This window comes from Suncus etruscus, chromosome 19, assembly GCF_024139225.1.
Source record: "Suncus etruscus isolate mSunEtr1 chromosome 19, mSunEtr1.pri.cur, whole genome shotgun sequence".
Classification (NCBI taxonomy): Eukaryota; Metazoa; Chordata; class Mammalia; order Eulipotyphla; family Soricidae; genus Suncus; species Suncus etruscus.
This window is the reverse complement of record NC_064866.1, coordinates 44,729,020-44,743,416: the sequence shown is the minus strand read 5'-3', so window position 1 is coordinate 44,743,416 and position 14,397 is coordinate 44,729,020. Positions and strand designations below refer to the sequence as shown.

At 47.7% G+C, this 14,397-nt stretch overlaps 1 protein-coding gene across 1 annotated transcript; it reads right to left on the bottom strand.

Moving 5' to 3' along the window:
• Positions 1 to 331: 331 nt before the first annotated feature.
• On the bottom strand, positions 332 to 2,812 carry LOC125997455 (cathelin-like). Its single transcript, XM_049765882.1, has 4 exons — positions 2,569 to 2,812; positions 1,941 to 2,047; positions 1,732 to 1,803; positions 332 to 511 (listed from the first exon to the last, which is right to left on the bottom strand). Exons 1-4 carry the CDS (start codon positions 2,810 to 2,812, stop codon positions 404 to 406), a joined length of 531 nt encoding a protein of 176 aa, XP_049621839.1. The 3' UTR covers positions 332 to 403.
• Between the last annotated feature and the right edge of the window lie 11,585 nt (positions 2,813 to 14,397).

The following is a 14,397-nucleotide window of genomic DNA, read 5'->3' as shown; positions in this document are numbered from 1 at the left end:
CTCTCTCTCTCTCTCTCTCTCTCTCTGTCGCACTCTCTCTTTCACACACATGCACACACACACAATCATGAATTTAATCATGATTTGAAGCAATAGTACAATGGCTAGGATGTTTGCCTAGCATGAGGCTAACCCACGTTCGATCTTTGGCACAACATGTGGTCCCCTGAGCACCACCAGGAGTAATTCCTGAGTGCAGAGCCAGGAGTAATCCCTAAACATAACCAAGTATGACAATAAATAAATAAGTAAATAAATAAATACTCTTAGTCATGAAAAGTGAGAAAAGCCAGACAAGTGAAATTGAAGCCCAGAAGGTGATTGTTTTCACAAGAATTTATTTTTCAGACTCCAAAAGCTTGAGCAAAGCCTAGGGTTCTCCTCCCTCTGACTCCATTCTGGGCTAAAGATTCCGAAAAAAATCCTTGATTCTTCTACCAATTCCACGGATCTTCTGTCCACCTCTCCTGATGAGATTTTTTAGCCGTTCAAACAGGCGGACTCCCTGCATCTGCACACCAATAACAGGAAGTTCTGTATGAACCAGACTCCTTCCCAACCTAGCTATCCCCCTACCGAGGTCCACTTCTCCCTCAGGCTGTGATCTCTAGAGCAAATGATGGAGTGAGTCCATGCTCCATAGACAAGTGAAAAAATGGGGCCTGGAGGTGGCAAGTGACGTCCCAGGATAACTCAGCCTGACCCCAGAGGACTGCCATGGGTGTATGGGCAGAAGACACCCTCTGAATCAACTTCTCTCAGAACTCCCGGAGAGTTTGCTAATGTACAAATAGATTGGGCCAAATCCAAAGTCAGGTCAGGAGGCCAGAGAGATAGCACAGTAGGAGGGCATTTGCCTTACAAGTGGCCAACCTGGGATGGACCTGGGTTCAATTCCCGGCATCCCATATGGTCCCCCGAACCCACCAGAAGTGATTTCTGAGTGTAGCACCAGGAGTAACTCCTGAGTGCTGCTGGGCATGGCCAAAAATACAAACAAAAAAACAAAGTCAGGTTCAGCACATGGGCAGAAGACCTGGGGATTTCCTTTCCCCCAATCTCACAAGTTTCCAGGTGAGGACCCCATTCTGAAATTCTGAAAATTACTTCTCCAGGCAGGGGAGATAAACACATGTTTTGCATACAAGAGGCCCTGGTTTGATGTCCCCTACCACATGGTGTCCTGAATGCAAAATCTGGATGGTCTTTGAGTGCACTGCAGGGTGTGAGAAGAGAAGAGAGAGTAGAGGGGACAAAGAAGGGAGCAGGAGAAAGAGAGAAAGGGCAGTAGAGAAAGGCAGAGGAAAAAAAGAAGGAAGGAAGGAAGGAAGGAAGGAAGGAAGGAAGGAAGGAAGGAAGGAAGGAAGGAAGGAAGGAAGGAAGGAAGGAAGGAAGGAAGGAAGGAAGGAAGGAAGGAAGGAAGGAAGGAAGGAAAAAAGGAAGGAAGGAAGGAAGGAAAAAAGGAAGGAAGGAAGGAAGGAAGGAAGGAAGGAAGGAAGGGAGGGAGGGAGGGAGGGAGGGAGGGAGGGAGGGAGGGAGGGAGGGAGGGAGGGAGGGAGGGAGGGAGGGAGGGAGGGAGGGAGAAAGAAAAAAAATCGCTGCTCCAGAGTCAGGTATGAGTCAGGTCAAGGGGATCCCAGGACAGAGTGACTTTCTGTACCCTGGAGAGAGTTACAGGATCCATAAATGTTCAACATGTCACCCCCTCATCAGCCTGAGGAACCCACTCACCTTGTCACAGTTGATGTCGAAGGAGCCCCTGACTGAGTCCAGGGTGACTGTTCCCACACACTGTCTCACCGACTAAGAATGAAAGGCCCGAGTTCAGTGGACCCGCTGGGACCCCAACCTCCCAGCCTCCCCCTAGGAAGGGAATGTCCCCCTCAAGCCTCCCATTCATTTTCTGGGAGGGTGGGAGATGCCGGCAACCTCAACCTCACCCCCTTCTCTTTGAAGTCGCACTGCTGCAGTGGCTGTTGCTCTGTCTTGGAACACACCGTCTCCTTGATTAGGAAGCTGATGGGCTGCGGACTGCTGGGGTCCTCATTTTGGCCAGGAGAGAAAGGGGGAGACAACACTGAAGCTCACTTTTGCCTCCACACAAGAAAGCTGTTACAACAGCCCAGTATATGCTGGCATTAAGGCTTGATGCTGAGGTTCCGGGGTACAGACACTGCCTTCCTGCCCTCCTCACATGTACAGAGAGCAGACTGAAAACAAACTCAAAAGTGGGGAGCTGTGGTTTCCTGAAGGAAAGCAAGGCTGCTGGCATCTCCCAGCCTTTCCTGTGTGGGTCAGGGAGGAGGTCAGAGGAAAGAGGGGACTTCCCAGAGCCCATGACCCAACTCTGGTCCCTGAAATTCCCTCCCAGAGGTCCCTCAAGCCAGCATGGAGGTGGGGAAGGGGACCATTCCTCTCAGAGGAGCTTTTGGACCAGGAAGTTCTCAGACTCCCAGATCTCTGGGAGAGATGGGACCACATGACAAGAAGATGAGTATGGAGAAGGGAGAGACAGAGAGATAGCGCCTGGCTGGAGAACGCACCCATTCCCTCCACTAGCCCAACTCACTCCATTGGGCGCCTGGTTCAGTTCCAAGAGGCGGAAGTAATTGGATTCTGACGACTGCTGATTGAAGTCTTCCACAGCGCGGAGAGCAACCCCCTCATAGCTGAAGAATAGTGTCTCATAGCTGGGATACTCGTATTCAGTGACTCCTAAGTCCTGAGTAGAGGCCTGAGGGAACGACAGAACCAACAGCAAAAGCAACAGGGACCGCCATCCCAGGAAAGAGTTATTCCTCTGGTTCTCCATGGTCCCCAAAATGCCTCTCCCTGGTCCAGGGACCCTCCTTTATGTCCAACTCGAACCTGATGCAAAGACCCAACCAGGAACCTTCCTGACCATGCATGGAGGCCTGCCAGCAGGTGGTCCAGGGCTTGCCTCAGCCCCGCTGTTGCCTCACAAGACTTACAGGGTTTGTGGGGCCGCAGCCAAGGGGAAGAAATGGTTTCTCCATCTCCCTAACAAGGCCTCAGCCTCTTGTGGGTCCACAGGGAAATGTTATGCCAGGGATCCCCCAGAGAGTTGAGCCCTCCGGAAGGAAGCCCTTACCTCCTATCCTCCAAAAGGGACCATCACAGAAATCAGGGAGATTCCCACCTATGCACCCCCAGTTCTTGGCACTGCCTGAACCAGTGGGCCTTCAATGATGCTTGATGAGTAACACTAATCGCCAGGCTAGAGACTCAAAAAATCCATGCCAACATTGATTTTTTTTTTTTTTGGTTCTTTTGGTTTTGTTTGATTTTTGGTTTTGTGCCACACTCTGTGATATTCAGGCTTACTTCTGTTTCTGCACCCAGAGGACCACTCCTGGCGGAATTTGGAAAAAATTTATAGAAAAATCTTTTTTTTTTTTTTGGCCTTACATGCAATGCAAGCACATTACCCACTGTAGACATCCTGACCCTGGTTTTGTTCATTTGTTTTGTTTTGAATCCATTATCATCATCTTCTTCTTCTTCTTCTTTCTCTTCTTTTTTGGTTTTTGGGCCACACCCGGCAGCACTCAGTGATTACTCCTGGCTCTGCACTCAGAAATCTCTCCTGGCAGGCACGGGGGACTGTATGAGATGCCTGGATTCGAACCACCCGTCCATCCTGGATCTGCTGTGTGCAAGGCAAATGCCCTACTTCTGTGCTATCTCTCCTGTCCCCGAATCCATTTTTTGAGTTTTATTGAAATCTTACACGAGTCAGAAATTGGAAATACAAGCACATCAAAGAACAAATTGTCATGATTTTGACGCTTAAGCCAAACAAATTTTGTGGGTCAGATTTAAAAAAGTGTTTTGGTTTGGTTTGGTTTGGTTTGGTTTTTGGGCCACACCCGGTGACATGCTCAGGGGTTACTCCTGGCTATGGAGTTGCTCCTGAGTTGGGAGACCACATGGGATGCTGGGAAACAAACCAAGGTCCATCCTGGATCAGCCACATACAAGGCAAACACCCTACTGCTGCACTATCACTCCGAACTTAAAAGATATTTTTGTTCTTTTTGATGAATACCAGTCTCTCTGGTGTGAGGTGATTATCTCATGGTTGTTTTGATTTGCATTTCCCTACTGTGATTAGTGATGCAGAGCATTTTCATCTGTCTTTTGGCCATTTGTATGTCTTCTTTGAGAAGATTTGTTCATTCTTCCTCCCATTTTTTGATGGAGTTCTCTATATATCTGAGATATTATTAGCTCTTTATTAGATGAGCAGCAAGCAACTATTTTATCCCAGTCTATGGAGTATCTTTGTATTTTGGTTATTGTTGTTCCCTTTGAGTTCAGAAGTTTTTTTCTTTTTTGTTTGTTTGTTTTTAAGGCCAATCCTGGTGATCCTGACTCTGCACTCAGGAATTATTCCTAGCAGTGCTCAGGAGACCATATGGGGTGCCAGGAATGGAACCCGAGTTGCCACATCAAAGGAAAGCGCCCTATGCTTCTTAATTTAATGTAGCCCTATTTATTTATCTTAGCTTCCATTTGCTTGGCCAATGGCATTGAATTATTATAGATGCCTCCAATTTCAATTTTCTCTCACAGTGCAAATTTCTCTCACAGTCCCCAGAAATTCAGAAATACTCTCAAGCCTGTATTTGCAGCACAGAGGCTGGGGACCAGCTCTGTTCCTGAAGCAGCTCAGTTCTGGTTTCCCCAGTGAAGGTTGCTCTCTGAGCAGTGCTCCTGAGCCCTTTCCTGTCTCCTCCAAATTTGTTTCCTGGCCTCACACCTCTTTGGTTTTGTTTTGTTTTGTTGTGGAGTGGTCACACCCTGAGGCACTCAGGAGTTACCTCTGGCTCTGAGCTCAGAAATCTGTCCTGGCAGGATCGGGGGACCATATGGGATGCCAGGATTCGAACCACCATCCGTCCTGGATCTGCTGTGGGCAAGGCAAACGCCCTACCGCTGTGCTACCTCTCCAATCCCCTCACACATCCTTGGAAACTCCCCTTAGGAGGCTGGTTCTTATCACCTTGACAAATCCCAAAATTCACCTCGTGAAAGCTGGGTGCCAGTGCAGAAATTCTGGGATGAAAGTACACCAGTTACACTTCCCCAGGGATCCTACTCCACCTCCATGGCCACTTCTCTCGGGAAATTACACACGCACCTCTAGACACGACCTTTGCTGGCTTCTAGACTCACTCAGATCTGAGTCCTTCTTCTGTTGCCAGTGGCTACTCCTGATGTGTTTCCAGTTGTTCACAGCAGTGCTCGGGCCCATGCAGTGCTGGGGTCTGAACCCAGGGTCTCAAGCATGCAAAACCTGCCCACAAGCCCTTTGAGTTCCCTTCTCAGCTGACCTAGAGTACTCTCCATTACACTCACCCACACCCCTGCATGTCCCCCAGGGCCCAGGCTGCCATATACACTCCAATCATTCCTAAGTCCTGGTTCTTTTTTCCAACTCTGCTATTTATCCCCTGGAGAGCCTTCCTGATTTCTAGCCAGACATACCACCTGCCTCTTCTTTTACCCACAGCTTCCAGGAAATTTCCTCAAATTCTACACAATGACCCCCACACACACCCCCATGGGGAAGAAAAATGGCAGGACTGTGGGCCAGAGTGGTGGCGCAGCAATAGGGTGTCTGCCTTGCACGCGCTAACCTAGGACAGACCTCGGTTCAATCCCATGTGTCCCATATGGTCCCCCAAGCCAGGAGCGATTTCTGAGCGCATAGCCAGGAGTAACCCCTGAGAGTCACTGGGTGTGGCTCAAAAAACAAACAAATAAAATGGCAGGACTGGCCTGGGCTGACTGGTGTGAAGGGTGGAGAATATGAATGGAAGAGCTGACAGGCCAGCATGGTAGCAGCATCCTGACCCAGGAGATAAGTTTCAGTGCCTGTCCCCTGTCCCCTTGTGGCTTTGACACCTGGGTTGCTCCCTCACTCACTCAGCCCCATAGGACACTCGGAGACTTGAGAAGGCACCTCGGAAAGCCGCAACCTCTGCACACAAGCCACAGATTGCACAGACTGCTGCTAGAAGGAAGAAGGCAGAGGCATTGTGTAACATCTTTCCACCCCAGCATTGCCACAAGGCCTCTTGATCAAACAGGGTTTGCACAGAAGCTCCTGCATAGTGGTTGGAAGAATGGTCACCCCAGACCTGAGACCTCCCGTGGCTATGTCAGCCCCTCAGTCTCTTCCAGCTAGTTACAAGTGCAAACAGCTTCAGGGGTGGCACCTTCTGCCAGCTCAGCCTGACTTCAAGGTCTGTGGTGCTGGGCAAGTCTTGGGCCTCATCTGAGAACTCAGATGGATATTTACTCTACTCTCCTTGGGGGGGGGGGATGTCCCTGAAGCCAACAGAAAAGGGGAGAGAGCCAAGAGAGCCATGAGAACTCATATCACCCTTTGCCCAGGTGGAGACACTGCATTCCCTGCAGCTCACAGGCTCCCCATGGGACACAACCTGATCATCTCTGACACCCTGCTCAGGATCTAGCATTGAGCTCTGCTCCCAGTGGGGTCCAGTTGGGTGAGAATAGAGGCCACTGAACTAGCACCACATTCAAAAAGCATCTTGTTGGGTAGGAGAGAGAGAGTTTGGTGGGCTGAGCACATGCTTTGCAGGTATGAGGCTCACTCAGAGTTGGTCTCTATCTAGCACCCCACATGGTCCCCTGAACGTGGATGGGAATGAACCTCATCACCAGCATCAAATACAAAGTAATAATCTCCAGGTATGGCCCAAAAATATTTTTTGATTTAAAAAGGGTAGTGGAGGGGGCTGGAGAGGTAGCACAGTGGTAGGGTGTGCTTGCACACCCTTGCATGCTGCTGACCCAAGATGAACGCAGGTTCGATCCCCAGCATTCCATATGGTCCCCAGAACCAAAAGCGATTTCTGAGTGCAGAGCCAGGAGTAACCGCTGAGCACTGCTGGGTGTGGCCCAAAAATAAAATAAAAAGGGCAGTGGGGAGGGGACAACAAAGTTATAGAATGGCCAGTAGAGTGATTACCCTGTACATGGCCAGCCTGGCTCCAATCCCCAGCATCTTACACAGTTCCCTAAGTCCAGCCTGGATTAATCCTTGACCACAGAGCAAGAAACAGCTCTGAGCACCAAAGTCCAAAGACAAAAAGAAAGGAAAGTAGGCAGGAGAGAAATTATAGAGATTTAGGTAACTTCTTTGCATGTGGCCAAGCCATTTTTGATCCCCAACACTCCATATGGTCCTCTAAAACATTGCCAAGAGTGATTTGTGAGCAGAGCTAAGAGTGGCTCATGAGTACTGCTGAAAATAACCTCCAATAGTTTTTTGGGGGGTGTTTGTTTGGTTTTGGGCCACACCTGGTGATACTTCTGGCTCTGTGTTCAGGAATCACTCCTAGCAGACTCAAGGAAATATATGGGATGCCGGGGATTGAATCCGGGTCTGCAGCATGTAAGATAAATGCCCTACCTGCTGTGCTATCACACAAATATTTTTTAAAAAAGCATTTGTCGAGCATTTGCACAGCAAGAGGTGCTCATGGATAATTTCTAGCTTACGTGCCTTTATTTCCAGGAAGTAACAAGAGGGGCCTGGGAGGTGGAACTCTGAGGTGACACCTGTATACAGCACAGATGTCAGTTCGCAGGGTCTGTCATCTATCCCTAGGTGGGAAGCATGAGAGTTATCAAGATTAAGAAAGTTTTCTCAGGGGCTAGAGAGATAGAACAGCAGGTAGAGAGTTTGCATTGTACACGGACACTCAGGTTCTATTCCCAGCATCCCATGAGGTTCCCCAAGAACCACCAGAAGAGATCCCTAAGCACAGAGCCAGGAGTAAGCCCTGAACATCGCCTGGTGTGGCCCAAAAACCAACAGCCCCCAAAAAAGTTCTCAAGTGGGGAAAGATGGAGTGGAGGGTCAGAACAATAGCATAGTGGTAGAGCATTTTCCTTATACTTGGCCAAGACCCAGGACCAACCTGGGTTCAATCCCTGGCATCCCATATGGTCCCGTGAGCCTGCAGGAGTGATTTCTGAGCACTGCCAAGTATGGTCCAAAAACCAAAAGAAATAAAGATAGAGTGGTTTTCATGGGAAACTTGCAGGTGGTACTCCCCCCTATCCTGTGCAAGAGGACATCCTAGAACTGAACCACCAAGTGTCATTGAGGACTCGTATCCCAAAATAAAGATAGTATGTATTGAGAATCTTCCAGAAACAGCAAAGGAGATTTACATATGTGTGTATACAAAGAACCTACTCAAAGGAAGATTCTTTTTTCTTTTTTGCCTTCCAAGCAGTGCTCAGGTAGGGATAATGGGGACCACCAGATTGCTGGCCAACCAGGACAGCAGTTTAATGCAAGGGTTGGAAGATGTGATGCTGCTAGGTCCTGCAGTGCAGGGGATACCTGGCCATCTTGGCAGTGCTGGGGCCCTCCAGAGCCACACCCAGCAGTGTTCAGGGCATACTCCTAGCTCTGCACTCAGGCATCTTCCTTGGTTCTGGTGGGGTTCAAGGGACTATAGGGGTACCAGGATCAAAACTAGTTAGCCACATGCAAGACAAGCACCTTATCTACTGTACTATCTCTCCAACCTCCCACACCCAACCATTATACTTGGGAGCTAGAGATCACTCCGGATTATTTTTTGTCCCTTGTTGCTATGACAGGTTGGTGCTCAGGCCTTGCAATGCAATGCAATCAGGTCCAGCTATGCCGGGATCAATTTGGCTACACTAGGCAGTGCTAGGTGTCAACCTAAGGCCTCATGCATGCCAGACATGAACTCCACGCCTTGAGCTACCTCCCAGGCCCTCAGAATTGTCCTTTATCTCTGATCACACAGACCTCTTAAAAGGCCTAGAGCAGTTCCTAGAGTCTGGATTTTAACTCGGTCATAACTCCCTGTGAGGCAGGTCTAACTCAAAACCAATTCCTGCCATGCCCCCCCACAAGGCACTTTACTCAATGAGGGCATTTGTTAATCAGCTAATAGGACGATGTTGCAAGAGGGTCTAACTCAACCTGGACAGGAGGGAACCACAGGAAGAATTTCACCTTCCTGAGCCCCAAGGATTAAGAAAGACTGGATGATAACAGAGATATTGCTTGCTAATCCCATGTCCTTCCAGCCTCCAAGTTCATTCTTTGTGAGACACAGAATCTAATGGGCCTAACTACCACCAAAGACCTTTGACTTCCAGAGGAAAAATTTCAGGATATCGCCCTTAATACAGTCCTTGGAAAGCTTTTCTCTCTGTGTTCCAGTATCTTCTGTGGCTCCCCTTTTTGTTTGGGATATTTTGTTTGTTTTTACTTTTTTTGTTTTGTATTATTTTTGTTTGTGGGTCATACCCAGTGGCACTCAGGGGTTACTGGCTCTGTGCTCAAAAATCACTCCTGGCAGGCATGGGGGACTGTATGGGATGCCAGGATTCGAACCACCGTTTCTCCTGGATCAACTGCTTGCAAGACAAACGCCCTACCGCTGTGCTATCTTTCCAGCCCTTGTTTGTTTTTTAGACCACATATAGCAGTGCTCAGAGTTTACTCCTACCTGTGCACTCAGGGATCACTCTTGGTGAGTTTGGGGATCCATATGGGGTACCAGGGATAGAATAGAGGTCAGCTGTATACAAGACAAGCATGCTGTTGTACTATTGCTATTTTATTGCTCCGGCCCTATAGCTCTTTTTTACCCGAGTGTTCTCTGTGATCTAACCAGTACTGCTGACCTCGCTCAGGCCTCTTCATCTTCACTTCTGGTGAAATCCCCTCTCCCTGTTCCCCAGTGTCTGGCACTCACCATCATGGTGTGACACTGTAATGTCCCATTCAATAATATGACATGGAGTTGGAGAGATAGCAGAGCTCGTAAGGCATTCATTTATCTTGCCTGTGGCTAACCTGAGTTCTATCCTCGGCATGGCATAAAGGCATTTGGTTCCCTAAAGCCAGACCCCTGAGCACAGACATAGGAACACAGTGTGCTTCTCCACCAAAATTTGCATTTGGTGACATTTGCATGGTGGGGGGCTAGGGGGAGGTTCCTACTGCCCCTGTCATTTCTCCAATCTACTTTATTTCACACTCATGCAAAGTATGTACTGAGGGTACGTACTAAGGGTGTGTATTGAAAAGTATGTACTGAGGATGTGACTCAGTAGTATAGCATTTGTCGTAAATGTGGGAGGTCCTGGGTTCACTTCATAGCACCAAACTGTGTTGTACATTAAAATGTCTAAAATAAAAATATTATGGGCTGGAGCAATAGTACAGTGGATAGGGTGTTCGCCTTGCATGACATCTACTCAGGTTCAATCCCCTGCACCCCTGAGTGCAGACCCAGGAGTAAGCCTCAAGTGTGGCCCAAAAGAACAACTAACTAAAATTAAAACATTAGGAAAGAGCATTCTACTTGCACATAGTCCTGACCTCCAGCACTGAGCCAGGAGTAGTACACCACTGAGTATAGTCTAAATCCCAAATACTTAATTTATTCACTTATTTACTTAATTTATTTTTGGGTTATATGTGGACAAGTCAGTAATAACTCCTGGCTCTCAGCTCAAAGATTAGGAACCAGATGGCATATTGGGGATCAAACCCAGATCAACCACGTGCAAGACAAGCATCCTACTCAATGTACTGCCTAGCTCAGGCCCCACTGCTCAGGTAGTGCTGAGGAGTGATCTGGGGCTCCTGCAAGCAAAGCATGAGCTCCAACCCTTTGAGGCATTTTTTCAGACCCTGAAAATTATACTTTGTTGTTCTCATTTGCTAATGCTTTTGTGTAGTAGGCTAGTGAGGAGTCGTTCTTCCTATCAAGAGCAAGAGTGGTTAAGGGTGTGGGATGAGGGACCAGGAGATAACATGGAGGTAGAGCATTTGTCTTGCATGCAGAAGGATGGTGGTTCAAATCCCGGCATCCCATGTGGTCCCCCGAGTCTGCTGGGAGCGATTTATGAGTGTAGAGCCAGGAGGAACCCCTGAGTGCTGCCTGGTGTGACCCAAAAAAACGGGGGGGGGGTATGTTTGGGATGTGACTCAGCAGTAAAGTACATGCCTTCTATGTAGGAGATCTGGGCTCCATCCCTGACACCCCACACACGAACACACGCTGTGAGAATCAAAGAATGTGAGAACCGAAGCCCCCTGGGCCTAGGACCAAGGTGGTCCCAAGCATCCAGTAAAGCCACTGTAAAGTATTCTTCCACTCTACCACTTCCCCATAGGCAGAGGGTGTTAGCCCAAAGATAAAACAGCAAAATGTACTGTCTAAAGAGCAATACCTCCTGCTGTACTATCTCTCTGGCCCCACATATGTGGTTCTCTGAGCACTACCAGGAATTGAGCTCTCTTGACACAGGGCCAGAAATAAGCCCTCACCATCGCCAGTTGTGGTTCTAAGCCCATTTCCCAAGTAAATAAATAATACTCTGTAGGCCTGAGTGATAATATAGAAGGAATGGCAATTTCCTTGCATGCACCCGACCAGGTTCAATCTCCAGCATTCCATATGGTCCCCCAAACCAGGCCAGGAGTGATGCCTGAGCATAGAACCAGGATTAAGTTCTGAGAACCGCTGGCTGTGGCCTCCCCATTAAAAAAAAAAAAAAAAAACCTGAGAAGGACCATGGAGAAACTGCTGGATTTGATCCCCAGCACCGATGATCCCTGAGAATCAAGCAGTTGTACCCCCTTGAAGATTGCCCAGTATGATCCAAAAGCAAAAAAATAAATAACAAATTAAAAGTTTGGGAACGAGTGCCCCCTGGTGGTCAGGTATAAAAGTTTTCCTACGTGCTATGCTAATGAAAGGCCTAGGGACCCTTTCATTATCCCAATCATTAAGTCCTTTAGATTGTGTGTGTGTGTGTGTGTGTGTGTGTGTGTGTGTGTGTGTGTGTGTGTGTGTGTGTGTGTGTGTGTGTGTGAAAGGGGCCACATTTCTCTTGCCTTGTGCCTGGTTCCCATACTTGAGAAGTCAAATGGCTTCTTCCACCATGACCTGTTTTTCTTTGTAAGCACAACTGGAAAGAAGAAAAACAAAGGGGAAAATCTGGAGAATGCGTTCTGAAAGCCGAGTAAAGCAAATATTACCAGCGGAAGGGATCATCTGTATCCAGTAGTCAATGGTCAGTTACTAAGCAGAGTAAAATTAGACAAATTGTTCGCAGAAACAGCAAAAGTCCCAGGGGAACTTGACAAAAGTATTTCCTAGTGGATCAGAAAGGGTAAATCTGCCACTGGAGAGGACCCAAGGGCAAATAAGAGGGGGGGGGGGAAACTAAAGATAAACTTTTTAAGTTTTACAATTAAAGGAAGGAGTACCTTTGGAGAAGCAAGAGGGATCAAAGTAATGTTGATTATCAATAGTCATTGAGGGGTCAAAGAGCTATTCCCGGGATTATCAGACTTTCCTTGCATGCAGCTGACTCAGTTTTATTTCCAATACCACATGGGTCCCAAGCACTGCTGGGAGTGATCCCTGAGCACAAAGTCAGGAGCAGTCCAGAGCTGTTGGGTTTGGTGCAAATCCCTACTCCCAGAACCAAATAGTAATAAAAATTAAATAAACTAGCATTTCACTGAGACCCATGTCACAAATGAAAAAACTATGAACTTAATATTGTATATTTTGTGATGCCAGGGACCAGGATTCCCACATGTGAAGCATGCACTGTATCATCAAGTCTCATGCATTTGTCCTTGATATCACTGAATCAGGGAAAACAGTATGGAAAATGGCCCAAAAGGTCAGAGTGCATATATTGCATATGTGAATCTCAGGTTCAATCTTTGACACCACATGATATTTTTATTTATTTAATCACCATGAATTACAAAGTTATTCATGATTGAGTTTAAGTGTACAATGTTTGGACACCTCTCTTCTTCAACAGTATCCCTTGGGGCCAGAGTGGTAGCACAGTGGTAGGGCATTTGCCTTGCATGCAGCTATCCAGGATGGATGGTGATTCAAATCCTGGCATCTCATATGGTCCCCCATGACTTCCAGTAGCGATTTCTGAGCACAGAACCAGAAGTAACCCCTGAGCACCACCAGATGTGACCCAAAAACAAACAAAAAACAACCAATAGAAAAGGGCTATATGTACACCAGGAGAAAGAGCTATCTACAATGTAGACACTACATACAACACTGATGGACATTAAACAGGCACAGGGTGGCCACCACATATACACTCACAGTCACACACACATAGATGAAAAAGAAGATCTATCCATAAGTTGCAGTTGAAAAATTGACCGAGGTGTAACAGGTCAAAGTATAAAGCAAGCATGTCAGGTATAAAAGTTTTCCAATTTCTTGGAATAATCAACATTGATGAAAGAGAACTTTGCTAAATAAAAGGGAGGTGGAGGTCCAAACACGCTGCCCGCGCAAGCAGCTTGGCTCTGCTCCTGGCGACTTCCTTCAGTATTCTTCAGGTAGGGAAACGCTCTCCAAACACGCCGCCCCTGCGAGCAGCTTGGTTCTGCCCCCGGCGACTTCCTTCAGCCCTCCCCAGCTAGGGAGACCCCGTCCAAACACGCCGCCCGCGCGAGCAGCTTGGCTCCGCCCCCGGCGACTTCCTTCAGCCCTCCCCAGCTAGGGAGACCCCATCCAAACACGCCGCCCATGCGAACCACGTGAACGCTATCGAGTTCGCGCGAATATAGCTTAACACAACTTATAGATATAGCCAGCTCAGGCCTAACACCAAAATTTCTTAAATAATCAAGAGCCCATAAAATTGGAAAAAAAAAAAAAGGTGGGCATTCAGAGACCTCTGTGCCCCCTAGTCTGTGTGCTTCTCCCTAAAGTGAGTGCAGCGCCCAGAGGCCGCTCCACCTGGAGCATAGGGATCCCCGCATCCATGACCCCCCCCCCCGTGCCAGTGCCCAGAAAGAGTGCATTCCCCTGGGACCCTTCCACATGGGTGTACTCCAAAGCATACCAATAAACGCAAAGAAATATGGGTAAATCAAAGAGAACCCTAACATCTGAAAATACAGAGACAGACCCTATCAAGTTTCCAAGTCCGCCAAAACGCACAGATCCATGGGAAGGTGACCTAAAAGCAGCAATGAGGAAGGAAATGCAAGAATTAATAAAAGAAATGAAAGAAACCTTAGCTACCGAGTATAAGAAATCTATGGATTTCATCCATACAGAAGGAGAGGAAATAGGGAAAGGGGAAGAACAAGTAGTCAGAGAGATAATAGCAGAGAACTTCCCCACCCTCTGGAAAGAAACTTCAATGCCAATCTAGGAAGTGAAAAGAGTCCCTAATAAAATAGACCCTAATAAACCAACTCCAAGACATATAGTAATCCAAATGGCAAAAAATAAAGAGAAAGAGGAACTCCTTAAAGCAGTAAGAGAG